Raw genomic sequence first — 25,071 nt, forward strand, 5'->3', positions numbered from 1 at the left:
TCTATAAATATTTAAAGGGCACATTAAATTTAGTTTAAATTAGTAAACTGCTATTAATGAGGTTAAAAATTTAACGTGTCTTTTAAATGTTTATAGACACTTGACACTATTTTACATGGATTGAAAAATATTTTATCGGTACCGATTTCGAGGAAATTTCTGTCCAAGTTTATAATGACTTCTCCTCATGGTGTATAGGAAATGCAATTCATCTACTTTTTGAGGTGTATTAATGCATTTTGAACATAAAATGCTTTTATTTTTGGAAGCAGGATAGTTCTGTTTTGTGATATTACTTTTGAATATAAGTTTTCTCCAAAATTGATAAATTTTTAATTTTTAATGTTAAGCAATCGTAGGGTAGCTAGGTAGAATTCAGACGCAGCAAAGTGATGGAGCCTCCCAAGGATCCCACCCGCGTACGTAGTTAGCACTCGGAGAGGAGACAAAACTGATCCCGAAGAAATAATAAGCATCAACGCCAGCTGCTGTCTCCTCCATTACTCTCTCTCTCACACACACTATTACAAACAGCCTCAGCTGTCGCGGCTTCCTATGTCTAACGGTCTATAGTTTATACACACACAGAGATGAGGGAGAGGGATCCACTTTCAGTGCATGTATAAGCGTCAAGTTAACTCTTTAATTTGGTTATCCTTTGAAGCTCACAAGAAAGTAGGATCAGAGTCAAGACAACACTTCCCGATGTCTGATCACAAACCAGGCCGTATGAACGACCAGCTATCAAAGACAACCTCAATCTTTGGCCTTAAACTCTGGGTGGTTCTTGGGTTTTGTGTTGGAGCTGCCTTTGTGCTTCTTCTCTTCCTAATCTCTCTCTGCTGGCTCGCCTCAAAGCGCTCCAAAACCAAGACTTTACGCCGGCCCACGATCCCACTTGTGTCCAAAGAGATCCAGGAGATCAGAGTCGACCATGCCCGGTCCAAGCCAAGCAGGACTCAAATCCAAGCCGTCCCATTTCCTGAACCGGACCCAGTTCCCGGAATTGAAAGGCAGGCGCTGCTGCCGCCTCCGGAGGAAGAGAGCCCGCTGGGATACCACCACAGGATAAACATTGAGATTGGGAAGGACCATAGGATTTCTTATCCTGAACGGTTTTGTAGGTCTTCTTCTTCGCAGGGGAGTGGGGAGGCTCGTGGTGTGGATCATCCGGTGGCTATGGTGGTCCCTGAAGTTTCGCACTTGGGGTGGGGCCATTGGTATACTTTGAGAGAGCTTGAGGCATCGACGAATGGCTTTGCCGACGAGAACGTCATCGGCGAAGGTGGGTATGGGATTGTATATCATGGTGTTTTGGAGGACAAAACTCAGGTTGCTGTCAAGAATTTGCTCAATAACAGGTGCTCTCTTGCTACCTTTGCCTTAGAATGCACTCTGTTTTTGGTGTTCTATTAAAATTGGGAGCTTAATTCGGGTCCGTTTATTATTGAACCAATTAATTAATGTCAAAGATTGATGAATCAGATATTTGGTATCCTGTAGGGGACAAGCTGAGAAGGAGTTCAAAATTGAGGTCGAGGCAATTGGCCGGGTTCGGCATAAGAATTTGGTGAGATTGCTTGGGTACTGTGCTGAAGGAGCTCATAGGTACTCAATTGTGCCTAATTACCACAGCTTCCTTATTTGAACTTTAGCCTTTGGTATTGCAGGCTAGTAGAGTGTATTAATTCCTCATTGGAAACAATATTAAGTTGATTTGTATACTTTCATAAATGATGTTAGATATATCACCTTTTAAGTCTTGTGGATAACGGTTTATTTGGTTAATATGATAGGATGCTTGTCTATGAGTATGTAAACAACGGGAATTTGGAGCAGTGGCTTCATGGGGATGTAGGGCCTTGCAGCCCTCTTACTTGGGAGAATCGGATGAATATCATCCTTGGAACTGCAAAAGGGTATGATCCAAATCACTCACAATTGAACCTTAGTTTTTATATTCATTCCTTTCCCTGCATCTCATTCCTTGCATTGTTTCACTGGCCTCATGTAGGCTAGCTTACCTTCACGAGGGACTGGAACCCAAAGTTGTTCACCGCGATATAAAATCTAGTAACATTTTAGTTGACAAGCTGTGGAATGCAAAGGTTTCAGATTTTGGCCTTGCCAAGCTCCTCGGCTCAGAGAGTAGCTACATTACAACCCGTGTCATGGGAACATTTGGGTATGTAGGGCTGTGTTTTTATGAGTCTGCGTGCCAGTGTGACTAAAGAGGTAACAAGAACTATTTTTTCCTCTTCTTGTAGCTATGTAGCTCCTGAATATGCAAGCACAGGCATGCTGAACGAAAGAAGCGATGCGTACAGTTTTGGGATTCTTATAATGGAAATCATTTCCGGAAGGAATCCAGTTGATTATAGCCGACCTCCGGAAGAGGTTTGCACCATATTATTAGTATCGCTTTGCTTTAAAGATAGTAGAATCAGCTAAAAAACTTTTTTAGGTTGGTCTTTTATCATCTTTCCTCTTCCTTGTTTCTTTTAATTAAAAAGCCAAGAATTTTCAGGTCAACTTAGTTGAGTGGCTTAAGAATATGGTCGCTAACAGGAATCCAGAAGGAGTATTGGATCCAAAGCTACCTGAGAAGCCTACTTCAAGGGCATTGAAGCGGGCTCTTCTCGTGGCTTTACGTTGTGTAGACCCTAATGCACAGAAGCGGCCAAAAATGGGACAAGTTATACACATTCTTGAAGCAGAAGACACCCCATTCAAAGAAGTATGTATGCAACTCTGCTCAAAATTAATTTCAAATTCAGTGTTAACACATACAGGTGCACTAACAATGCTCAGATCACCTACTATCCAATCAATTAGTCCTTTCAACGAGTAATTTGTATTTAAGCAGATTAATTAGGAAATGATGATTAAAATTATCAAACCATACCAAACCACAAGTTTGGAAAACGACTCTAAAAGCTGGCTAACTCTTATGTTTCAAACGGAGTGAATAATTCTTGATGCACATGATCAAACTGGAGCAGGAATTTCATGAACTTTTAAAAAATGTTTGCTTCTGAGCATTTCTTTTCCTGCTTGGTCTTTTGAGCAGATATATTGTAATTCATTACTGTTATTAAAACTTCCATTTATCTCGTTTGGTCCTTACTATATATAATTAGTTTACCATATTGCCCCTCCTGGCATTTCATCTATCTTTTTTTCTTCCCCTGCTTTTCACAAACTGGTTAGCTGCTACTCTCCCTTTCTTAGAGTAGAACACATATAACTTTTTATCCCCTTGATTTTATTGTTTCTTTCTTGTAGCTGTTTACTGATCTGGTTCTGAGTATCTTGTTTTAGGAACGTAGAGTTGGAAGGGACAGAGGAGAGGCTAACATGTCAACAGTGCAAAGGATGTCTTGAAGGCCCCCTTTGATGTGAATAATTCTTGATGCATATGATCAGAACTGTAGGAATTTCATGGAAGTGGGGTGCATGCCCACTGAGGCAAGATGGCGACATCAAGAAAAAAATGTGAAGGTCCCTTTCCCAATCTATAATTATACTAAGACTTAATTGGCTGATTGGGGCCCTCTACATAGCCAGCAAAAATAGCTACGTGACAGTAATATGATTATTTTTGTTTAGAAAGCGATTAGTCATTTGATTAGCTTCTAAAGAGAACAATCCAACAAATTACAGAGTATCACCTTAAAATTGCCAATGTGTTGAAGAAATGCTTGGAACTTTTTCAGAATTGAAAGATGTATTAGACAAGAATCTATTGGACAACAGAAAGACCATCTTCTGCATTTCATATGCAATGCTGCGTTTCAACAAAACTCAATTAGTGCATTGGCCCGTGTATCTAATATCTTAGAAGCTATATATATATATATTAAAAAAACTACTGTACATCTTGTGTAGTTTTTCAATGGTCCAGATCTAATTTCAAGTTTCCATGAGAAAGAATATTAACCATTGAAAAAACCCATAGAAGATGTGCTGTAGTTTTTTTTACGGCTCTCAAGTCAAATCAGTATATCTAATATCATTTTCACAACCCGAAATGAAACAACATCAATCTCATCCAAAAAAAAATGTTCCGTGTGGTTCAAAGAATAGAAGAAGAAGGTTATCAGCAAGCAAGATGTTATAAATTACAGCCAAAAAAACAGAGTAGTGGCAAGTATTGCCCCAAACAACCACCGCAGTTGCATTGGCCTACTATCCAAGTAAGCAATGTTGGAAAGACCTGGTGATGATGGTGACGATCCGGATCCAGATCCAGCGGCAGCAGGCGGAGGCGGAGAAATGGGAGGGACGTCACACGTGCCAGATGTAGCATTTGCCTGCTCATATACAGACAAGGGTCAGATTACAAGTTAGCCTTATAGCCTCCCATTATAGTCAATATTTTCTAGAGCTAAGAGAGAAGAAATGGTTGTAAACCTTGCAGTAGGCAATGTTGTCACACCCACAAGTCAGATGACCATTTGCTTCATCTACAGCTTCGGGGGCTCCTCCACCATCACTCCTCTGCCACACCCAAAAAGGGTCAATATATATAGCAGATATGGGTCTCTTGAAAGAACTTACATAACGAATACAAAAAACCCAATACCTGGTAGAAATCAACAGCAATGAAGTTTGGCCACCGCTTGCCATCTGCTTCATAACATGTTTGCATCATGCTAGTTAATGGAGATGAATTGTCGGCGCAAGCTTCAGATGCATTGGGATTAGTAGGAAAATAATTCTGAAGAACCAGGGATACTGTCTTTGTGTTCATAGGTGACGATTCAGCACGACTTGGACAAGAACCAGCTACCATCCCTTCATTTCCATCTGATATTCCAGAACACCATCAAAATTGTTTCTTCACCTCTAATTAAAACAGACAGTAAACAAACAATAGGGCTTTAGGAAGAAAACATAATACCCACACTGATTTTCTACGACATAGTTCCACTGATAAGCAATCCCCTCGGAGGCCTCCTTGGATGATTTTGAGGTGAAGACCACCAACCGTTGATTCTTCTGGATCATGTCATCGACGGTCGGCCAATTGGTGCCGTTCTTGGGCATCTGGGAAAGTGGGAGCCAGAAGGTACTAAGGCCAGACGCATTAAAGACCTTTGTCAAGCCCTGTGAAGACGTCACATAATCCTCAATAAAAATGGTGACAATCTCCGACGGATTTGATTCCAAAAACGCTTGGATCTCTTTCAGCACGTTAATGGCAGGTTGCTGGGAAACGAAAGAGTTAGTGGACAATGAGTTAGAGAAGGGGAAATTATCCTTGGCAAAGTTAAAGCACCCATCAAAAGAGGCTCTTACAAATGCTGTGTAATTGTAACATTTGCCTCCAAAGGAGTGACACAACCATATGTCATTCTCGAAGTCATACATATCTAGCATAAGCCCTCGAACGCCATTCTACAAGAGAATAGAAGACAACACACAAAAGAAATCAGTATATAAAACTAATGTGGTAGGTTCTCACCAAGCAATTAAATAGCAGAAGTGACATGATTTTGGTGGGTTAGTTGGCATGCTTACTTTTTTGTTAATCCCCGGGCAATTATAGCTCATACAGCACATGCACCGTTTGTTTGAATTTGTAATTTTAAAAAGTACGAGCGTTTTAAAAAAAAAATACAGTTAAATATTTGGTAATATTGCAGTTTAGTCTTTAAAATCGTGCATTTTTTCAAACATATTACATCAAAACATTTGTTTAAGCCAAAATTAAAAAACTCATTTTAAGAGCATTATCAATAAACCCAAGCTTCCTGCCATGATAAAATTTAAGTAACTGTGGTAGTTTTCTTAAATTTAAAATAAAAAACAGTTCAAGAACAGTCTTAACAAATGTATTTTTTAAAAAATTGATATCGGAAAAGAATGAACATTTTATGTATTAATCTTTGAAAAACAGAGCCAAATATGCATATTTAGGAGAAACTCACATTCAGTTGGTTGGTGACCGAGTCTTCCTGGTTGGTGGGAGAGAGTAAAGGAGAACCAGTCGCCGACTTGGCACCCGAGAGAGCGTACGAGTTGTGGGTCGTCAGCCATGAGTACTGGTTATACGGCAGGCCTTTCACCTAATCACCCACCAAAAGCACAACATTCCACGTGCACAACATATGCCATTCAATCACAAAATAACCACCCCACTAAAATAATTTACAAAAAAAGGAAGAAAACGACATACTTTTGATGTGGGGTTGAGTGGTTGGACCCGAACGCATCTGGACCGGGTGTTGCCGCTGGCATCGCACTTGTCGCAGCGTAAGCCGGCGTCGCATTCACCGTTGGACGAACATGTCTCTCCGATCTGAGTTGAATTAAGCACAAGAGTAGATGAACCAGAATTAGAAACATTGATTACATGTTAGTGATGGAGCTTGTCTGGGAGTTTAGGGAAATACCGTGAGACTGGAGGAACAGGAAAACAGACAAACTGCGATGAACAGAGATTGGATTTGCAGATTGATGAAGATGTTTATTCTCTGCAAAAAGGAAAAAAACACAAAACAAAAAAAGAACAGAAAGTGTTTGTGTTAATGACACTTAAAGGCTTCGAGTGTCTCAAAAAAACATAAAAACCGTAGAAATGAGAAGAAGGAGAATGGACATGCCTTCATTGTTGCACTTGGGTTTGTTCAGAGAAAGATGGTTTCTCTAGCAGTTTTGAATCAGAGGTTGAAGAATTGACTTTGGCTCTGCCGCAAGAAATTAAGCAGGTGAAATGAGAACAGACGAGTTTGGTAAGAGAGGGAAACGCGTCTTCCCTATGCTATTCCTCGGCTAGCAGCTATTATTATCTTTTTTCGCTATTTAATTGGCCAACTAATTTCTTTAAGATATTTTAAAATAATAATAATAATAATAATAATAAAATATTGTTCGTTTCAAGGTTAAGTATGAATATATCATTAATATTCCACCGTCAAGCTATGTTTGATTAAGATAAAGAGCAGTTAAGTGCAAATTAATGTAGTTTTATGCTAAATATTAGTTTCTGGTACATTTGTGTAATTTCAGACAAAGAAATAACATGAGATGAAGAAGTCTAGAAGATATATATTATAAGCCATCTATTCATCTCATTTAAAGGAAATTAAGATGAACTGAATAATTCAATCGGCTAAAAATCACGTCTTATGACTATAAATTTGAAAGCATATTGCATGCAGGGATCTCTCTCTCCCCCAAGCCCACGCTGAAGTAATTTGGTACAGGCTTCTAGAAAGAGTAGTATGAAGAAAATGAACCTGTGGATATAATATATATTACGTTAAAATGAGGAATCCATCATACAGATTGGGAGAATTCTATGACCCGGTCGAGTTGTTGAAAGTTGTCCCATTCCTTGTTACTTTTCCATTTTAAATTTACCTGCTCTGCAGATCTTAGTCAAAAGAAAACAACCCTTATATATATATATATAAATGTGATAGGATCATCTAAGCTAGAAAGGGGTTATCTGGGATTATTCCATCCACATGCACAGTTTCTCCAATACGCAATTGTTATATAAACAATTCGTAACCAAATTGAATTGGGAAGAATTAATCGTCTTATGACTATCAATTGCGTCTTCTACGAAGACAAAGATGGGAACGGAAGAAATTGAAGAAAGAAATAATAATTAATAAAAGATTAATTAAACAATAAATATTGCACAACGTATATGCATGTGTGACGTAGCCGAAGCAATAGAAAAGAAAAGAAGATCGACGTCTTCAATTCCTTTACACAACCAATAGCAAGGTAAAAAGACATATTCAACTTTCTTCGTACCCTATAATTTTCCTGGGTTTGTTGGTAGAAAGTTTCTTCCAATTCTGGAGCTTCCTGGGTGAATCATAATGAGACATTCTAGTCATGGGCACAAACCATGACCGGCACCATCAAAGAAAAGAAAAAAAGTTAGAATAATCCATTAAGTTAATCTTCTAGATTTGATAAGGATTAAACTATTCTCATCAACCGAAATACAAATAAACATGACAATTGACAAGCAAAGCAAAAAGTAGACATTGAGGTATGATTTAAAGCATTGTTATAACTTGGTGGCATGTAGTAATTTTGGAGGGTTAAAACTGTTAGAATATATGATTGATCTACTCCCCAAAAAAAATAAAAAAAGGCCAAGGAGCTTATATCTGGCCCAGTTCCGTGGCCTATAATGGGTCCAGGCCTATTTTCAACTATTTGTTAGCTCATTTATCCAAGTTTTTTTTTTTTTTTTTTTTTTTTTGACATGTCCACACAAGAGAGGATGAAGGATTCGAACTACCGCTTTATAAGGTGTGAATTCCCAGCCAATTGAGCTACCTCTTGGAGACAATTCATTTATCCAAGTTGTTCATGCTATTGGCCACCATTGTAGGTCGCCGCCTCTCCGGTCACAATCGCCAACAGTCATCACCTCCCCGTCCACCGTCATTGGTCGCCACCGAACTCTGACTACCACCACCTTCACCTCCTCCTTAATGGTGGAGGTAACCAGGTAGGTGTGTAAGTTAATATATATATATATAAGGAAAATATATTATAAGTCTCTAAGTTAACGCGCCAAAATTAAAAACTCTCTAGATTTTTTTTTTTTTGACAATTTACTCCCTAGGTCAATCGAAACTACAATAAACTTCATACTGTCAAAATTTTTTAACAGTCGTTAGGGCACTCAAAAGTCAAAACGTACAATTTTACTTTATTAAAATATTAATTTTTTATTAATTTTAATTAAAAAATTAAATCTAAAAAAAAAAAAATGAAGCCAGCCCCCCCCCCCCCCCCCCCCCAAAACCCCTATGCCACCCATAGTGCCACCTTTGGCTACCCTTGGCCATCCTTCAATTTTTTTATTTTTATTTATAATTTTTTAAATTAAATTAATAAAAAATTTATATTTAATTAGGTAAAACGATGCGTTTTGAGTGGCCTTAACAACCGTTAAAAAATTTGACGGTGGGGAGTTTATTGTAGTTTTGATCGACCCATGGAGTAAATTGTCGAAGAAAAAAACTTAGAAAGTTTTTAATTTTGACGCGTTGACTTAGGGACTTATGATATATTTTTCCATATATATATATATATGACACCACTCCTAATCAAAAAACTTAAAATTAATGGGCTACGTTCACTTAGATATATTAAGTATTATTTTTTTTTATAATTTAACAATGTGAGACACAACACTTATGCACTAACAACAAGATTTAATGATGATTTTTTAAAAGGAAACAGCACAATATATGGCAACGAATGTGGAATTTCTTTCGCAATTGATGAATAATCAAGGTCTTATCACTTTTATTTAGTGGCCCAGACATGAAAAAGTGAATATTTTGTGCTTTTAACCTTTCATAGACAAGCTTGTTTTGCACAGGTGATCAGCCATCTCTCTCCCCATCCCATGGCTACTCTAACTCTGCAACTTCTTTGTTCAATTCTACTGACTATATCCCACCTCTCCTGCAATTTGGCAGAGACTAAGACATATATAATCCACATGGATTCATCAGCCATTCCCAAAGTCTTCTCCAGCCACCAGAGCTGGTACTTGGCCACCCTTTCTTCCATCTCAGTCAATGATCATCTCACCACTACCACCTCTAGGCTTATCTATGCCTACACTAGCTCAATCCATGGCTTCACTGCATCTCTCACTCTTTCCGAGCTTGAGGCCCTGCAAAAGTCCCCTGGCTATATTTCTTATACCCGAGATCGTCCTCTTACCATGCACACAACCCACACTTCTCAATTCCTTGGTCTGAGTTCTGTCTCCGGTGCGTGGCCATCTTCCAATTACGGGCAGGATGTCATAATTGGTTTAGTTGACACTGGAATTTGGCCAGAGAGCGAGAGTTTCAAAGATGATGGAATGACTCAAATTCCAGCTAGATGGAAAGGAAAGTGTGTGGCTGGCACCCAATTCAATGCTTCCTTGTGCAACAAGAAGCTTATTGGCGCTCGGTTTTACAACAAGGGTCTGCTTGCTAACAAGCCAAAGGTAAAAATTTCAATGGAATCTCCCCGTGATACAAGCGGGCATGGGACACATACTGCATCCACAGCTGCAGGCAACTATGTAAAAGGTGCATCCTTTTTTGGCTATGCCACTGGTACTGCAAGAGGCATGGCTCCACGGGCTAGAATTGCAATGTACAAAGCAGCTTGGAGCTATGGGGTCTACTCATCCGATGTTCTTGCCGCTATAGAGGAGGCAATTCAAGATGGGGTGGATATTCTGTCCCTGTCATTGGGTTTTAGCTTGGATGGAAATTCCTTGGTAGATGACCCTATTGCAATAGCCACTTTTGCAGCCATGGAAAAGGGTGTAGTGATTGTTGCTTCTGCAGGAAATGATGGGCCTCTGTATGGTACCTTAAACAATGGAGCTCCATGGGTACTAACTGTTGGTGCGGGTACTATTGATCGTAAATTTGAAGGAATCCTTGCTTTGGGAAATGGGATGCAAATCACCTTTGTGTCCTTGTATCCGGGGAATTCTTCCCTAACCCTTCTGCCTCTTGTTTTCATGGATGGCTGCCAAAGTGTGGAGAAAATGAGGAGAAATAAAAACAAGATCGTTGTGTGCAAAGACAACCTTAGCATAAGCACTCAAGTGGCAAATGCAGAGTATGCAAGAGTTAATGGAGCTGTCTTCATTTCCAATTTTCCTTTATCCGAATTCTACACAAGAACCTCATTTCCAACAGCCTTTATTGGTCTGCGAGATGGCCAAACTGTAATAGACTACATACAGAAGAACAGCAATCCAAGAGGAAGCTTGATATATCAAAAGACAGTTACTGGCACAAAGCCAGCGCCAATGGTGGATAGCTATAGCTCCAGGGGGCCATTCCCAGGCTGCCCCATTGTCCTAAAGCCAGACCTTCTGGCCCCTGGCTCATTAGTCCTAGCATCATGGTCTCCAATCAGTGCAGTTGCTGAGGTTCAATCAAGTCCTTTGTTTAGCAACTTCAATCTTGAGTCAGGCACATCAATGGCTACCCCTCATGCAGCTGGTGTAGCAGCACTTGTAAAAGAAGTGCACACAGATTGGAGCCCTGCGGCTATCCTGTCTGCCCTAATGACCACAGCAAGCTCATTGGACAACACTTTCAGCCCCATAAAAGATAAAGCAAGCAACGAGCTGCCAGCCAGCCCTCTAGACATGGGTGCTGGCCACATTGACCCCAGCAAGGCACTTGATCCCGGACTTGTCTATGATGCAACAGCAGAGGACTACATAAAGCTTCTATGTGCAATGAATTACACGGCAAAACAAATCAGAATCATTACAAGGTCCACACACAACTGTGAGAACAGGTCTCTTGATCTCAATTACCCCTCCTTCATTGCCTTTTTTAATGATTTCAATTCGAATTCGGATGCAAAAGTTGTGCAAGAATTTTGGAGAACAGTGACTAATGTTGGAGAGGAAAGGTCAAGTTATACTGCAGAATTAACTGCAATAGATGGTTTAAAGGTGAAGGTGGAGCCAGAGAAGCTGATATTCAAGCACAAGTATGAAAAGCAAAGCTACAAGCTGAGCTTGGAGGGGCCAAAATCTTTGAAAGAGGTGGTGATCCATGGCTCTCTTAGTTGGGTGGATGATCGTGGTAAATATGTAGTGACAAGTACAATAGCGGCGACAAGCATCATGCCGGATTCTCTTTTAAGGGCATAGCTGCTATGATCAGTATCCCCATTACCCTTTGCTGTTATCATTATAATTTCAGAATGGAAGTTGAACACAGCATATATATATATTCTTACTTTTTCCTATAGTTTTCCCCAATGTTTAAGGCAAATCAATACGAGAGCATGATCATGTTGCCATTAATCGCATCTATAGCAATGGAGAAGGGTGTTTTTGTTGCATCATCATTTGGAAGTGTTGGTGCAAAGTTTTCTTATTGCAGAAGATGATCTTAGAATGTTTCAAGACGCATTTCTGAGTCTTTTTTTTATGAAGAATCTTGACTTTATAATTTTTTTACTCGCCATAATTATAAAATATTTTAACATGCTTGAGTCCACTCATTGAGAAAGAGTTTGGGTGCACGTGAAGGAAGGGTTTGAACACCGACGCTTGTCCTTATGCAGCTGGAGTCACGGTGCACAACCCAAATGGAGTCCACCGGCAACGGAATCTTCAGTGATGATTACAGCCATCCCATATCATAATAATATACTTGACCCCCATCCATCTAAAAATAATAATATAGTATATGGAACACTTTCATCTCACTATGTCTTCTATACTCCTAACGTGACACGTCAAATACTCAAATGTGCGTTAGGCAAAAGAAGTCGTCCTCTCATCTTTTGGCCGGAGCCGCCTCCAACCACCACGAGGGCTGTTCGGGACTACTAAATCCCAAATCGGGTTGCATCATTAGGAGTAGATGCGATCTTCCCTGAAAGTTCGATTGAAGGGTAATCAACCACTCATGGAGGTTAGGCAAATTTTCTTTTAAAACTGACCTTACAGTATCACATTGCACTGCTACGTCGCATTGCCACATTATAAAAGAAATATGTTACACATTATTCTCTCAATCATCCTTTTTTAAAAAATTTATTAAAGTTACCATTAAATCTGTGAACTCATTTGAATCTCACACAGATTCAATAATAAATTCATTCCTTCCCTATATAAAGACGAGCTTGAAATAAATAAAATAGAGAATTATTTTTATTTATTTTTGTCAGGAAATATAAAAAGTGTTGCATTGCACTGTTATGCCCTGACATGGCACTACCATGTTGCGTTGCCATGTCAGAACGTATAGAAAACAAACGTTCATGAATTCTTTCTGACTTTCAACACGCCTTCTCACGTGTGGCGAAAGGACATCCAAACCAACACGTGCGACAATAGGTGACGGTGGGCTATAACCAATTGGGTTAGGGTCTGATACCATATGCGAAAACAAAGAATATTTAGAAATGACAGCTTACTTGATGTTGCTGACTATTCTTTCATTTATAGAAGAGTTCGTAGCTTTACAAATGAAGATAAAGATAACATGTAAGTTATGTAACTAAATTACAAAATTCAAATAATACATTTAAGTAATACAGATAAAATAATATCTATCTTATCAACGGAGATGTTTAAATATCATAGGATGACTCATCCAAGTGATAATCATCATCTGATATTCTTTGGGCAGAATTTCACGGATGATAACGCATCCAATTGGGACCTACTACTTATCACGTGCATTTAAATAAAACTGTGTTCTTACACGTGTAATGAGCCCAATAGTATGTGGCACTTGAAATCCAAATTAGGTGTCAGACATGGACACATGTTCCGGAGCTTCGCGCGTCTGTATGGCCCAAGACCCGGACAATCCCATACCATAACGGCATAAACCTACTTGTCCAGTTCACCCAAAATAAGTCGGTGCTTTGACCAGGGACCTCATCTGCTTATATCACAACCTAATAACATGTGGCAAAAAAAAAAAAACTGACGTGTCATTTCATAATAGGTAAAATAAGTAAGATTGTAAAATTTACAACTTAGCCATTAATCAATTAAATTACTCATATCACTAATAATAAAATGTAGCTTCAAATTTGTAAGAAGTTTATAATAAAAATTGTAGTATTCTTAATTATTTTCCATTAATTAGCAGTGTACGTGCAGCATACTCTTTCAAGTATCTATTTTTAAGTGTTTATTCTCTTAGATGACAATAAAAATTACATTAAATAAAATAACAAATGATTATTATTTGTCATGTTTGAAAAGAAGAACTTTGGAATAGGCATTTGAAAGTATATATAACATTTTTTTTTAATAAATATATAACATTTTCTAATAATTTTCATTGCCACGTCAGTAACATTTATAGGAATAAGATCAACTTTTACTAAAACAAAAGAGTGAGAGTAGGCAATATATTAAACAAAAAATCAGCAAGTAGACAACTGCCATTACTCTGTGTTTCGAGAAATCCACCATCTCCAATTAATAACCTTCACAAACAAGACTTCGTAAACAATAAAGAAAAGAAAGACATAACGTGCTGCACTGAGATTTACGTTCCAGAGATTCTAAACACCCATAGTCCTCCTCTTCACTCGTCCTCCATCTAAATCTCCCAAGTTGCTTGCTGATCAGAATAGTAGCAACAATGTCAATGCTGGCCAAGACAGACTCTGAGGTGAGCAGCCTGAGCCAGTCCTCGCCAGGGCGGTCCCCCCGCAGGCCCGTCTACTACGTGCAGAGCCCTTCGAGGGACTCCCACGATGGCGAGAAGACGACCAACTCGTTCCAGTCTAGCCCAGTGCTCAGCCCAATGGGCTCCCCTCCGCACTCCCACTCCAACTCTTCTCTGGGCCCCCACTCCCGGGAGTCCTCCTCCACTCGCTTCTCCGCCTCCCTCAAGCCCGGCTCCCGCAAGAACATCGGCTCCCAAAGGAAAGGTTGGAAGCCCTGGAAGGACCAGTTTGATTCCATTGAAGAAGAAGGCCTTCTCAACGACGACGATGGCAGACATGGCCTCACTCGCCGCTGCTATTTACTTGCCTTTATTGTTGGCTTCTTCGTGCTTTTCTCCTTCTTTTCTTTGATTCTCTGGGGTGCAAGTCGTCCCCAGAAACCCATCATCACTATGAAGGTACCTTCATATTTTAGAATAAAAATAAATAAATTAGTAGATTATAACTATAATTTTGTGATCTGGGTTTTTTTTTTTTTTTTTTTTTCTTTTGCTTTTTCCTAGGCCTGTGATCTAATTGTTCAATTGTGTAATTGCAGAGCATGTTATTTGATCAATTTGTAGTTCAAGCGGGTGAGGATTTCTCAGGAGTAGCAACTAACATGGTGTCCATGAATTCCACAGTGAAGCTCACATTTCGAAATACTGCAACATTTTTTGGGGTCCATGTGAAATCAGTACCTTTAGATCTCTCCTATTCACAACTCATAGTAGCCTCTGGAACCGTAAGCCACCTAAGAGATACATGTCCCTTTATTTCTCTCTCTGCTTTTTTTTTTTTTTTTTTGTAGTGTAAGATTAATTAAATTTGATTCTGTTTTAAATGGGTCTTAATTTACAGATAAGTAAGTTTTATCAATCAAGAAAGAGCCAGAGATCAATAACAGTGGTGCTGAAGGGAAGCAGTATTCCATTGTATGGAGGGGGGGCTAGCTTGGGCAGTTTGAATGGCGCACCAATTGAGCCAGTGCCACTGACACTCAACTTCATGGTTCGGTCAAAAGCATATGTTTTGGGTAAACTGGTGAAGCCCAGGTTCTACAGGAGGGTTGAGTGTTCGGTGGTTATGGATCCAAAACAGATGAATATGGCCATTTCTCTCAAGAGCAAGTGCACCTACAAGTGATGAACATAGTATAGTCCAGATTAATGATCTAGTTTTTGATTATGGAGGAAGCAATATACTGGTTTTTTTTTTTTAATTTCTTTGAATAATTTAAGGGTTATTAATAAAATCATTTTGGAAGTGATGTGTGGAAAATGCAGTTTTTTTAGGCATAGAAGCAGGAGTTGACTTGAGGGATCCGGATGGACCGGATCCTATTCCTGACTCACTAACCTTGAGAATCCAGGAAGTAGCCGATTTAATACAAAATCAGGAGTTGGTAGGTGCTATAAATTCTTACTATATTTTTCACCTTAACTCATACATGTATTGATGTCCAACTCCTAATATTTAGTCAATATTTATTATAAGTTTTTCCCTTTTTTATTATTATTATTTTTTTTTTTTTGCCTTATGGGAACCCGACAGTTTCTCTACCTTAAAAATTAAAAATATATAAAGGTAAGAAAGAGATAAATCGATATTTCAAGGTGGATCAAACCTCCAAATGAACCCTTCAAGTAGACCAACCTCTAAATATTTCTTTAAGCAATTATGTATTTTCCTTGATAAATTGCCATAAAGCATCTACATCTTTTAATTTATAGTGGAAAGTTATAATAAAAAATAAAAAATATCACCTAATAATGAAAAGATTGCAATATCATGCCACTATTACAGAATTTTTATTTTTATTTTTTTGAGAAATATTACAGAATATTTCTAATAATACAGAGATTGCAATTATTATATAAGGAAAATGCTTGGCATGCTACAATATTTTTTATACTTACTAATTAATTAAGTTGAGAAGAATTTTTTAATTAAGAGAAATGTTATTTAGTATCCTTCCATCTTTTTTCATACTCATTTTGAAAATTAACCATTAAATTTATATGATTACTTTTGAAGCGTTACGTCAGTAAAATACTTGATAATTATGAACTACCACGTTAGGAAATATAGTAATGATGTAGAGAATTATTTATAAACTGACATGACAATTCATAATTAATAGAATAATTAAGATAAATTGGAATGTTAATAGAGGCAAATGGTAGATTTTGTTAACTAAGTTTCTGTAGCTAAATACTGGGCCGAAGTGTAAAGGCCCATACCAGATCCAACACCTTCAGATTTAGGGACCCAAATCCATGCCAACACGGGGTTCCACGGCAACAAAATAAACACAACACCAGTTTATAACTGCGTTGCCTCCAAAATGGAATGGGTTCAAACGATTACACTTTTTTATTTTTATATTTTTCTCTATTTACGTCCTTTATTCAAGGAAATTAGTGCCATTTGTTAAATAAATAATATAAAAAAAAACAATATAAAAATTATGATTTAACATTTTCTGAAGGTTGCTGTAAAGCATGTTTGAGATTATATTTGAGAAATAGAGTTTTTAAATCAAAAAGAGCTTTTGGACAAAAATTTTATTTTTAAGCTTTTATAAAAAGTGCGTTTTGATCATTTTTAGGCTTTTTGGACCCTTAAAAGCGCTTTTAATTTTTTTACCAAACGTGAACTTTTTTTTTTTTTTTTTTTTTTTTTCAAACAAACTTTTTAAGTATTAAAAGCACTTTCAGGCCCATCAAACACAATCTTAAACAGGTCATAAGTCAAAAAGAGTTTTTGGGCAAAAGCTTTATTTTAAAGTTTTTAGGCAAAAACTTCATTTTGAAGCTTTTGCCAAAAGTGCGTTTTGGCCAATTTTAGGCTTTTTGTACCTTTAAAAGCGCATTTAATTTTTTTTACCAAACAAGTATTTTTTTCTTTAAACGGAGTTTTTTAAGTGTTAAAAACACTTTTAGACCCCTCAAACACAGTCTCAAACAGACGCACTAAGTTCCTTCCTAAAACCATTGAATTTAAGATTTTAGCTGATTATGAATTGTTACCACAATTTCATTATAAACCCATATGGCAGGATCAAGTAGTGTCGTATAGAATTTCACGTAATTTCTTTAAAGTATTATTTAATTGATAATATTTTTCCAAACTTTTTTCTAGTGATGGATCAAATACATTATTGCAAATCTTATATTACAGACTCTTCGAAGCATACGATAATATATTTTTAGTGATGAAATAATTGCTACAATAAGAAAATAACAAATCTTTCTCTTTGGAAGGAAGTATAGGGGCATATCACTTCTTTTTTTTTTTTGGTTGAAATATGTCGATATCACATTTCATTTATACTCAGCATGGGAATATAATATTCCTAGAATAACCTTTAACCCAGTTGCCTTTTACAATCGATAACATCAAATCAAAACCAAAACAAATGCTCTCCAGTCTCCAGTTTTAAAAATCAAAATCAAAAGAATGACGTATATTATCTCAATTAAAGGGACCGATAAAAACTTTTAGCTGTCACTTTTTCAGGCCCATAATGTTGGGATCAATATGCTCAACCGACTTGTTAATTAACATTGAAAATTAGTTTATTTACTTTTATCTATTTGAAAGCCACAAAATTTAAAGAAATAAGATATAAAAACGGCATATTTTTTACATCAGAAGAATATTCCAAGAATGACAGCAATCTCATCTACCCCATTGCAACTATAATTGCTGGGGTTGTTGGTCACCTTCCTCCTCTTATTGAGGAAATCAAAGGTCTTTTGCCAAACATTCAAAGAATGGCTTAAACACACCACTTGACGATTTTGACTCATCGCACACCACTATGATACAATGGACCAGAGGAGAAAAAGTCTTTTATGGCTTCCCACCATGTTTTTTCTTTTACTTTTACTGTGAAAATAAATTTACAAAAAGATAAATAAATTGAATCTAATCTTTTATTCGAATCTCAAAATAATTCTTTAAATATTTATTTAAAAAAATAAAAAATTGCTATGTACACTCGTGGCCAATTGTTCAATCAAAGTCAAAAATGCCAAACAAATATCTCTCTACTTTCTAGCATTTACAATCTACTTTCTAGTATTTACAATCACAAGGATGACAATCAACTAAACTAAATCAGAACCGTCGGATGTCCAAAAAAATGAAAAAATCTTCGGAAATTACTTTCCACAACTTCCTCTGCTCAAAAGAATCCAATTTCCGATCACCTGACTATGACCCAACTCTCCGAAAAGGACCAATTGGGTGCGTCATCGGTCACCAGCTGCCGGAGCCGATCCACCGGAGAACATAAACGCGACGAAGCCGGCGAACAGGACTCAAAATTCACTTCCCAATCAAACAATTTACCAGAATCCGGTGACGATTCCGGCGAAGTAACAACTGAGGATAGTATCGAAACCCAGTCTGGAAAATCGAAAGGACTTCTCGGCGACGAGGACATCGTTTTTAGTTCGTCTTTGTCCTCTAATGGAACAGTGTCATGATCATCATGAGCAGCAACGAAGGGATGTTCCAAAAGCATCTCAGCCGTCCATCGCTTTCTCGGATCCTTCACAAAACACTTCTCAAGAAAATCTTTCCCTTCAAAAGATAATTCCTTTGGGACTTGTGGCGTTTCTTCACCAACCCCAATTCGAAGCAGAAGCTCGAAGATGTTCCCCTGGGGCCCACAATTCCACACTGGTTTTCCGGTCACCATCTCCACTACGGCGCACCCAAGAGCCCAAATATCAGCCGGAGATTCGTACTCATTTTCGTTAACCGATTCCGGCGACATATACAGAGGAGTTCCTCTGAATTCGGCTCTCTTTTCTTCTGTGCTCTGTTTTTGCTCTGCTTTCTTTGCCAGCCCAAAGTCCGCAATTTTGATATCTCCATTGTCGAACACGAGGATATTCTGAAGCTTTATGTCGCAGTGAACGAACCTCTTTGCGTGAATTTCACGAAGCCCCAAAAGTATCGACTTCGCGTAGCGCCGAACATCGGATTCCGGTAACGAGCCTCCGCGGTTCTTGACCTGATCGGCTAGACTGCCACCAGAGGCGTACTCCAAGAACACGTTGTAGAACTTCTCGCCGTTCTCGAAGCTGTGGTCTTCTCCAAGGCACCGAATGATTTGCGGGCAGGTGGATAGCTGATCGAGTACTCGTTTCTCGTTCTCGAGCGACGCGGAGAAGGACAACTCAGAAGATTTCACGGCCATTAGCGGAGGCGCCTGATCAGAACTTCTTCGGGGTATCGCCAAATACACAGTTGCGAAGCTTCCATGACCGACTGGTTCTCCTCGAACCCACTCCATCCTTCGGTTTCTTGGGCGTCTCTGGTTTCTTGCTCTGTTTTCGTCTTTGCTGCGTCTTTCCTTGCGTTGCTTTGTTAATTTGTATGAAAGAAAGAGAGAGGAGAACACGAACTGAGCACAAAATGAAAGCAAGGGAGTTGCTTTTATACATGAGGAGGAGTCATAGGAGTATAGGACTGTCTTTTTTATTTTTTATTTTTTATTTTTATTTTTTGATTGAAGAAGAAGCGGCTTCAAATCAAAGCTATGATTAAAGCACGTGATACTCGATGATATTTTAGCTCAACGACGAGTTGTTTTAATTTGGCCCAATAGTTTCAAAACGTGGTATGATAATAATGGTAGATCCTTTGAGATTTTTACAAAACCCCACGCCGTTTGGATTGTGATGGCTTTTGCAGCCTCTGCAAAATGACTAAACTGCCATCATCACTAATTTGACGAAGCAAAATACCAAATCTCACAAATTAATGCTTTTTTTTTTCCCACTTCATTAACTTTAAAATAATGCTAGATATTTTATTTTTAGCACACAATTATCTAACTGATACGGCAGTTATAACTGGTTAAAAGAATTTTTTTTTTAACGATGCCCGATCTAATAGTTAGTTGAAATAGTCACATTAGCATTGATTGAAAACAACTGTAGTTTTTAGTGTCACTCTTAATGTTATCCAAACAAGGTAGTATAAGGTCGAATAAGGATCATCTCCATTTGATGTGTATATATTGCCATAAGGTTAATATGTTGCTACAATATTTACAAATTTTTTTTAAAAAAAGTAGAATTATGTACATTGTCAGAGTTGACTCGATAGCTTTTGAGGCCTAATTAGACAAATTTAAGTGATACATTTTTATATTTTTATATTAAATAATTCAATTTGAATCTCCTATTATAGTTGGAGTTTTATTTAAATAGCATTGACTAGAATTTGGATCCCCTCCACTTCAAATGAACTATAGGAGATTCAGTTGGTTTTATTTATAAGAATAAAAGATAATCTTTGCCCTTATAAATACAACCAACGGGATCCCTTCCAATTTAAATGAACTGGAATCGGAGAGGATCTTGTCATATTGATTAACTTCTTTACCATAATCCTTGTCCCATTGATTAACCTCTTTACCATAATTAGGGCTTTAAAAGGTTTTTATTTTATATGAAAGAAAACAATTATTCTATTGCCATTTTGAGGCCTTATTCCATTACAGGCCTTAAACGACAACCTAATTCAACTAGGCAATGAACTAACCCTAACTGTTAAATACCATAAAACACACTCCATGCAATTTATAGTTTCAATTCAGACCGGCAATTTTTTACACAATTTGCTACTTGATATGAATCCAACATAAAATTAACAAATTTAAATTAATGAGTCAAGTTTATTTAATTAAATAAGTCGGGTTAATATTATACTATATAATGTTATATTTATGCTTTGACACAATTCAAACACAATATGCGTGTCATAATATCAATGGGATTAATGGTGGGCAAGGGTATTTTAATTAATTAATTTATTTTTATTATTGCTAGAATAATGAGGGGGTGGGAAAAGAGGACCTAGATGTCCAGTTTCTAGAATTTCAGATCCAGACCGTCCATTTTCATCAAAGGGCCATTGTCTTGTTGCGTATCCTACTATTAATAAAATACTATTTAAATTTTAAAAAGAAAATAAAAATAATAAAATAATATGCGGTGGTTTGCTATATGGGGTGGCCATTTTTTGCCATGGGTGGCTTCAGCGGGCAAAACCCAATTTTTTAAAAATTATTATTTTGGGTTTGGACCGTGGAGATGGCCGTTTTATGGCAAAAATGAGGTGGCTGGCCATCCCATATATATAAATTTAAATATTATTTTAATAATAGTGAGATACGTGGGAGAACAATAACCCTCAAATAAAAATAGACGACGTGAATGTGAAATTTCAGAAACTATAATTCACTTCAAAATTCCGGGGATTAGATCTGGGAAAAGGAGGCCATACTAGTCAAACTCCATTCAATTCGCATTGTTTCACACGGGTAAAATTTGGACGTGTGTGAATTAATTGCAATTCTCAATCATTGGCTTTTAAATGTGTTTGGGACAACAATGAAATGAAATAGTAATTATTAGAGTCATTATTATTGTCTTTGGCCATTGCTCTCAAATTATTGAGAGATTGAATCGACCACCCATTTCAATAGTTTCTCATTGATTGCTGAGAGGGAACATGGGTTAATTCAATTTCGACACTGCAGGTTTGGGCCACAAATTGGCTTTTTTATGAGATTCCCAATTCCTTGTTTTTTTCTTCTTAATTTTTCCTTCCAATTTTCTTCGTAAATTCTAAAATTACTGACTTTAATGATGTATTATTAAATCACCATATATTTTAAATATGTATAATAGCTTGTTAATGTATTTTTGATTGGGTAGCTAGACATGCACAAAGCATGTGTTTTTATAAATAATATATTGTATATTGGAAGCGTCTTTTAAATCACATACAGAAAATGTGTGGTGGTACGTCCAATAAACTAATGGACTGATCATGTACCTGTAGAAACGTGCAGTCCACGTGAGGTTTATATATATGGCCCAAAAAAAAAAATCGACAAGGTTGATAACCGACACTCGCAAAACGTGGATTCATGTGAAAACAAAAAGTGTCCACCCTCCACCCCTCGTTGTCAAAGAAGGTAGGGGCATCTAATTTGTGGTCGAAGATATAGAAAGCTTATTTAATTTCTCTGTTCTTATTAACTCAATAAATAAAGTGGTAGCTCCCTCTTATGTTTCTGACCGGAAGGTAGGGGTCTCTTTTATCATGCGTTGTATGTTTAGTACGGAAGGCGTGTTTCATGTGTACTTAGCAATGACCTGCGACTTCAATATCGTGTCTAATGAATTCGGTAACAATCTAAAGAATTTTTTAGTCAAATCTGTGCTATTACGTCAAATGATTAGACAAATTGGGTTAAATTTTGTTTTGTTTTGTTTTGTTTTGGTTTTTGTTTTTGTTTTTGTTTTTTTTTTTCTAATTTAGTATACTAAATTTAATAAAAATTATTTCCAAGTAAAACTTTATCCTCTTGTTGCATATGTTTCAACTGTCAATGAGATCCATTTGCTGGGTTTTTTTGGTTCTTTATTATTTTCATTATTATTATTATTATTATTATTGTGAATATTTGTTGTGTTTGTTTCAAGTAGGGCTCACAATTTGTATTATAGTATCAGATTCGAGTCATGTTGAGGTATGTACATAAAACAGGTCAGACCCCTAAACCAGGGACAGAGACAAAGATTAGTATAGGTACGGACCAAGGGCCAAAAAATTTAATTGGTTTGGCCGATAGACCAAAAAAAAAAAAAAAAATCTTCTTATTGTGAATTGGGGGGCTATGGCCTATACTGGCCCCCAATTCCTCCCTCCCTACACTAAACCCTAATTTACTAACTTATTAGATTGGTAGGTCGTGACAAAAGTTGTTAGCTTTTATATCGCATGTTAGATTATCAGAATGTGTCAAAACGTAAGTATATAAATATGATTTGATAGGTTAAATCTAACATAATCCGTTTAATTAAATGAATCATACTATTCAATTTTAACCCGTAAATATATAATATATTGCATTCATATTAATTTCAAAGATGATAATATCAAGTTGCCCAAAAGAAGGAAAGAAAGAAAAAAGTTATTTTAATTACCAAGTTAGATGGCAACGTAGGAGCATGTTGGGAAGTTAGGTTTCCAAATCTGTGAGCTATGGCTGATATCACCATAAAGTGGGTAGCAGAAGCAGTGCTCGTCACTGTGACTTAGATGAGTAAAGGAATGAGTTACGAGTTCACGTTTTTGGTCCGCCAACTTGAGCTGTCGCATGTGCTCACGTTCTACACTATAACAAATATTATAATATAATATAATTATAAATGTCTCTGTTGCAGCCTGTTTTCAGCCTTGGGACCCAGCCTCTGTATTTACTTACAGTTACTGCAGCAAAGTTCATGCATCTCTGTTTTTCCTTTCTCACAGGGTTCATGAAATCTCTCGCAACAGTGTGGGCGGCAGGGCAGCAGCCGTTTTTAGTTAAAAAGGTAGCCCGAGGACCGATGCCGCGCGCCCTCACGTGCTCCTAACTATCTTTGGGGCTTATTTTCAGTTCGATGAATTGGACGGCGCACCCCACTTGGAGCTGCAAGACTGCGGCCTTAAATACTATCACTTCAAACCAAGACGACAAAGAGGCCAACGTCACGTTACTCGAATATGGAAAACAGATTACGTGAAACATGGTGGTGGGATTTCATTTCAATCTCCACGAATTTCTTCACTTGAAAGCGTGGGAATGGGAATTTATTATTAACTAATTAGGTGGATATCGCTGGATCTAAGCCTTCCCATTCACTGTTGATTCATGTGCCTCGTTTTTTGGCACTCAAAACAGAGACAAGACTAAAATTGATGAGCTAATTCTCAATCTTCTGGATCTTTCTGGCTTGCTAAATGGAAAAATATTACTTTACTCTTTAATTTTTATGTGATTTGACAATTTTTTTAAATTTTTAAATTTTTCAATTTGAACACCTAATCTTTTGATTGTTCTCAATTTAAACAATTTCTTAGATTTAAAATATTAAAAGTGAGACAATAACATTTATACTTCTGACTTTTTAAAAAAATTCTAAGTTTACCCTTATTATCAAATTAAAAAAAAAAAAAAAAAAAAAATTTGGCCGAGACTCGTGGGTTTTTTTCTTAAAAAAAAAAAACACTAAGCCCTGCCCAATGTTCAGGCTTTTATGACAGTTGATTTATTACCGAGATTTTGATTTTTTTAATACTAAATTAACTTCAACCTCAACATCACGAACAAGCTCAATGAATGGAGGACCGTCCAACAGATTTGCGGTCTCGTATGGGGTCAATTTGCGTTGATTGCTTGGGTTTGAGTCGTGTCAAGATATTAGTATAAAATTATACAAGTTAATTTTAATTAGACCAATTCAATTAAATAGGTAAATCCTCTCAAACTTAATTATCTAATTTCGTGTTGATTCCATATCATTTGCATATTGTATAAAAAAATTGTTGCTTTAAATGTGGTACGTCGGGCTTGAGTCATGTCAAAAGACATATATAATACTATATATAAGTTAAATATAACCTAATTAATTTAATTAAATAAGTCACGCTCGTTAACAGTCACCTGCTTTTCACAATTATTTTTTGGTGGTCTCCAACAAGATTCACTGAACCCCCCCTGGTACGAAAAGATTCCTAGGTTGATATGCTATTTTACTGCCAAACCCCCATTGCAAGTTGTACCAAAAAATCTGGCTCGCCGTCAAAATGTCAATTTTCCCGGGAAAACATGAGAGAAATGGCGTGATTTGTCGGTTCTTGTTGAAGCGGACGTAAGCGAAGACGGTGCTGCCGCGTATGGTGAAATGGAGTGAAAAATACATGAACCGACGGTTCACGAGCCACCGAACAGCATATTGGTGCACCAAGAGGGGTCACGGTTCGTGGGTTGGGTCCCAGTGCCCA

The 25,071-nt window shown here is 37.3% G+C and overlaps 5 protein-coding genes across 5 annotated transcripts; 3 read left to right on the top strand and 2 right to left on the bottom strand.

Annotated features, from left to right (window-relative positions):
* Window positions 1-334: 334 nt before the first annotated feature.
* LOC132188817 (putative serine/threonine-protein kinase At1g01540) lies at window positions 335-3,558 on the top strand. The gene is made up of 7 exons (XM_059603372.2): window positions 335-1,361; window positions 1,504-1,608; window positions 1,797-1,919; window positions 2,015-2,185; window positions 2,268-2,397; window positions 2,528-2,737; window positions 3,322-3,558. The coding sequence occupies exons 1-7, from the start codon at window positions 619-621 to the stop codon at window positions 3,382-3,384; spliced, it is 1,545 nt and encodes a 514-aa protein (XP_059459355.2). The 5' UTR covers window positions 335-618; the 3' UTR covers window positions 3,385-3,558.
* Window positions 3,559-4,033: 475 nt separating this feature from the next.
* On the bottom strand, window positions 4,034-6,614 carry LOC132188818 (PLC-like phosphodiesterases superfamily protein). Its single transcript, XM_059603373.2, has 9 exons — window positions 6,609-6,614; window positions 6,399-6,479; window positions 6,182-6,304; window positions 5,934-6,071; window positions 5,302-5,400; window positions 4,908-5,211; window positions 4,586-4,809; window positions 4,414-4,500; window positions 4,034-4,313 (listed from the first exon to the last, which is right to left on the bottom strand). Exons 1-9 carry the CDS (start codon window positions 6,612-6,614, stop codon window positions 4,122-4,124), a joined length of 1,254 nt encoding a protein of 417 aa, XP_059459356.2. The 3' UTR covers window positions 4,034-4,121.
* Window positions 6,615-9,367: 2,753 nt separating this feature from the next.
* LOC132188816 (Subtilisin-like serine endopeptidase family protein) lies at window positions 9,368-11,802 on the top strand. Its single transcript, XM_059603371.2, has one exon. The coding sequence runs from the start codon at window positions 9,395-9,397 to the stop codon at window positions 11,672-11,674; it is 2,280 nt and encodes a 759-aa protein (XP_059459354.2). The 5' UTR covers window positions 9,368-9,394; the 3' UTR covers window positions 11,675-11,802.
* Window positions 11,803-14,041: 2,239 nt separating this feature from the next.
* On the top strand, window positions 14,042-15,393 carry LOC132188636 (uncharacterized). Its single transcript, XM_059603151.2, has 3 exons — window positions 14,042-14,624; window positions 14,765-14,950; window positions 15,067-15,393. The coding sequence occupies exons 1-3, from the start codon at window positions 14,139-14,141 to the stop codon at window positions 15,349-15,351; spliced, it is 957 nt and encodes a 318-aa protein (XP_059459134.1). The 5' UTR covers window positions 14,042-14,138; the 3' UTR covers window positions 15,352-15,393.
* A 2,763-nt stretch (window positions 15,394-18,156) lies between these two features.
* Window positions 18,157-19,626, bottom strand: LOC132188819 (mitogen-activated protein kinase kinase kinase 20-like). Its single transcript, XM_059603376.2, has one exon. The coding sequence runs from the start codon at window positions 19,514-19,516 to the stop codon at window positions 18,419-18,421; it is 1,098 nt and encodes a 365-aa protein (XP_059459359.2). The 5' UTR covers window positions 19,517-19,626; the 3' UTR covers window positions 18,157-18,418.
* Window positions 19,627-25,071: the final 5,445 nt, after the last annotated feature.

The sequence above is a fragment of the Corylus avellana genome, chromosome 6, assembly GCF_965113065.1.
Source record: "Corylus avellana chromosome 6, dhCorAvel1.hap1.2, whole genome shotgun sequence".
Taxonomy (NCBI): domain Eukaryota; kingdom Viridiplantae; phylum Streptophyta; class Magnoliopsida; order Fagales; family Betulaceae; genus Corylus; species Corylus avellana.

Excerpts from the sequence above, each read along its gene's own strand:
- LOC132188817 (XM_059603372.2), top strand. The coding sequence starts at position 619 with ATGTATAAGCGTCAAGTTAACTCTTTAATTTGGTTATCCTTTGAAGCT. Across the intron at positions 1,920-2,014 it reads ATCCTTGGAACTGCAAAAGG|GCTAGCTTACCTTCACGAGG; the intron begins GTATGATCCAAA and ends GGCCTCATGTAG. Across the intron at positions 2,186-2,267 it reads CGTGTCATGGGAACATTTGG|CTATGTAGCTCCTGAATATG; the intron begins GTATGTAGGGCT and ends CTCTTCTTGTAG.
- LOC132188816 (XM_059603371.2), top strand. The coding sequence starts at position 9,395 with ATGGCTACTCTAACTCTGCAACTTCTTTGTTCAATTCTACTGACTATA.
- LOC132188636 (XM_059603151.2), top strand. The coding sequence starts at position 14,139 with ATGTCAATGCTGGCCAAGACAGACTCTGAGGTGAGCAGCCTGAGCCAG. Across the intron at positions 14,625-14,764 it reads AACCCATCATCACTATGAAG|AGCATGTTATTTGATCAATT; the intron begins GTACCTTCATAT and ends GTGTAATTGCAG. Across the intron at positions 14,951-15,066 it reads TCATAGTAGCCTCTGGAACC|ATAAGTAAGTTTTATCAATC; the intron begins GTAAGCCACCTA and ends CTTAATTTACAG.
- LOC132188818 (XM_059603373.2), bottom strand. Across the intron at positions 6,305-6,398 it reads CCTGTTCCTCCAGTCTCACG|ATCGGAGAGACATGTTCGTC; the intron begins GTATTTCCCTAA and ends AATTCAACTCAG. Across the intron at positions 4,314-4,413 it reads ACAACATTGCCTACTGCAAG|GCAAATGCTACATCTGGCAC; the intron begins GTTTACAACCAT and ends GTATATGAGCAG.
- LOC132188819 (XM_059603376.2), bottom strand. The coding sequence starts at position 19,516 with ATGGAGTGGGTTCGAGGAGAACCAGTCGGTCATGGAAGCTTCGCAACT.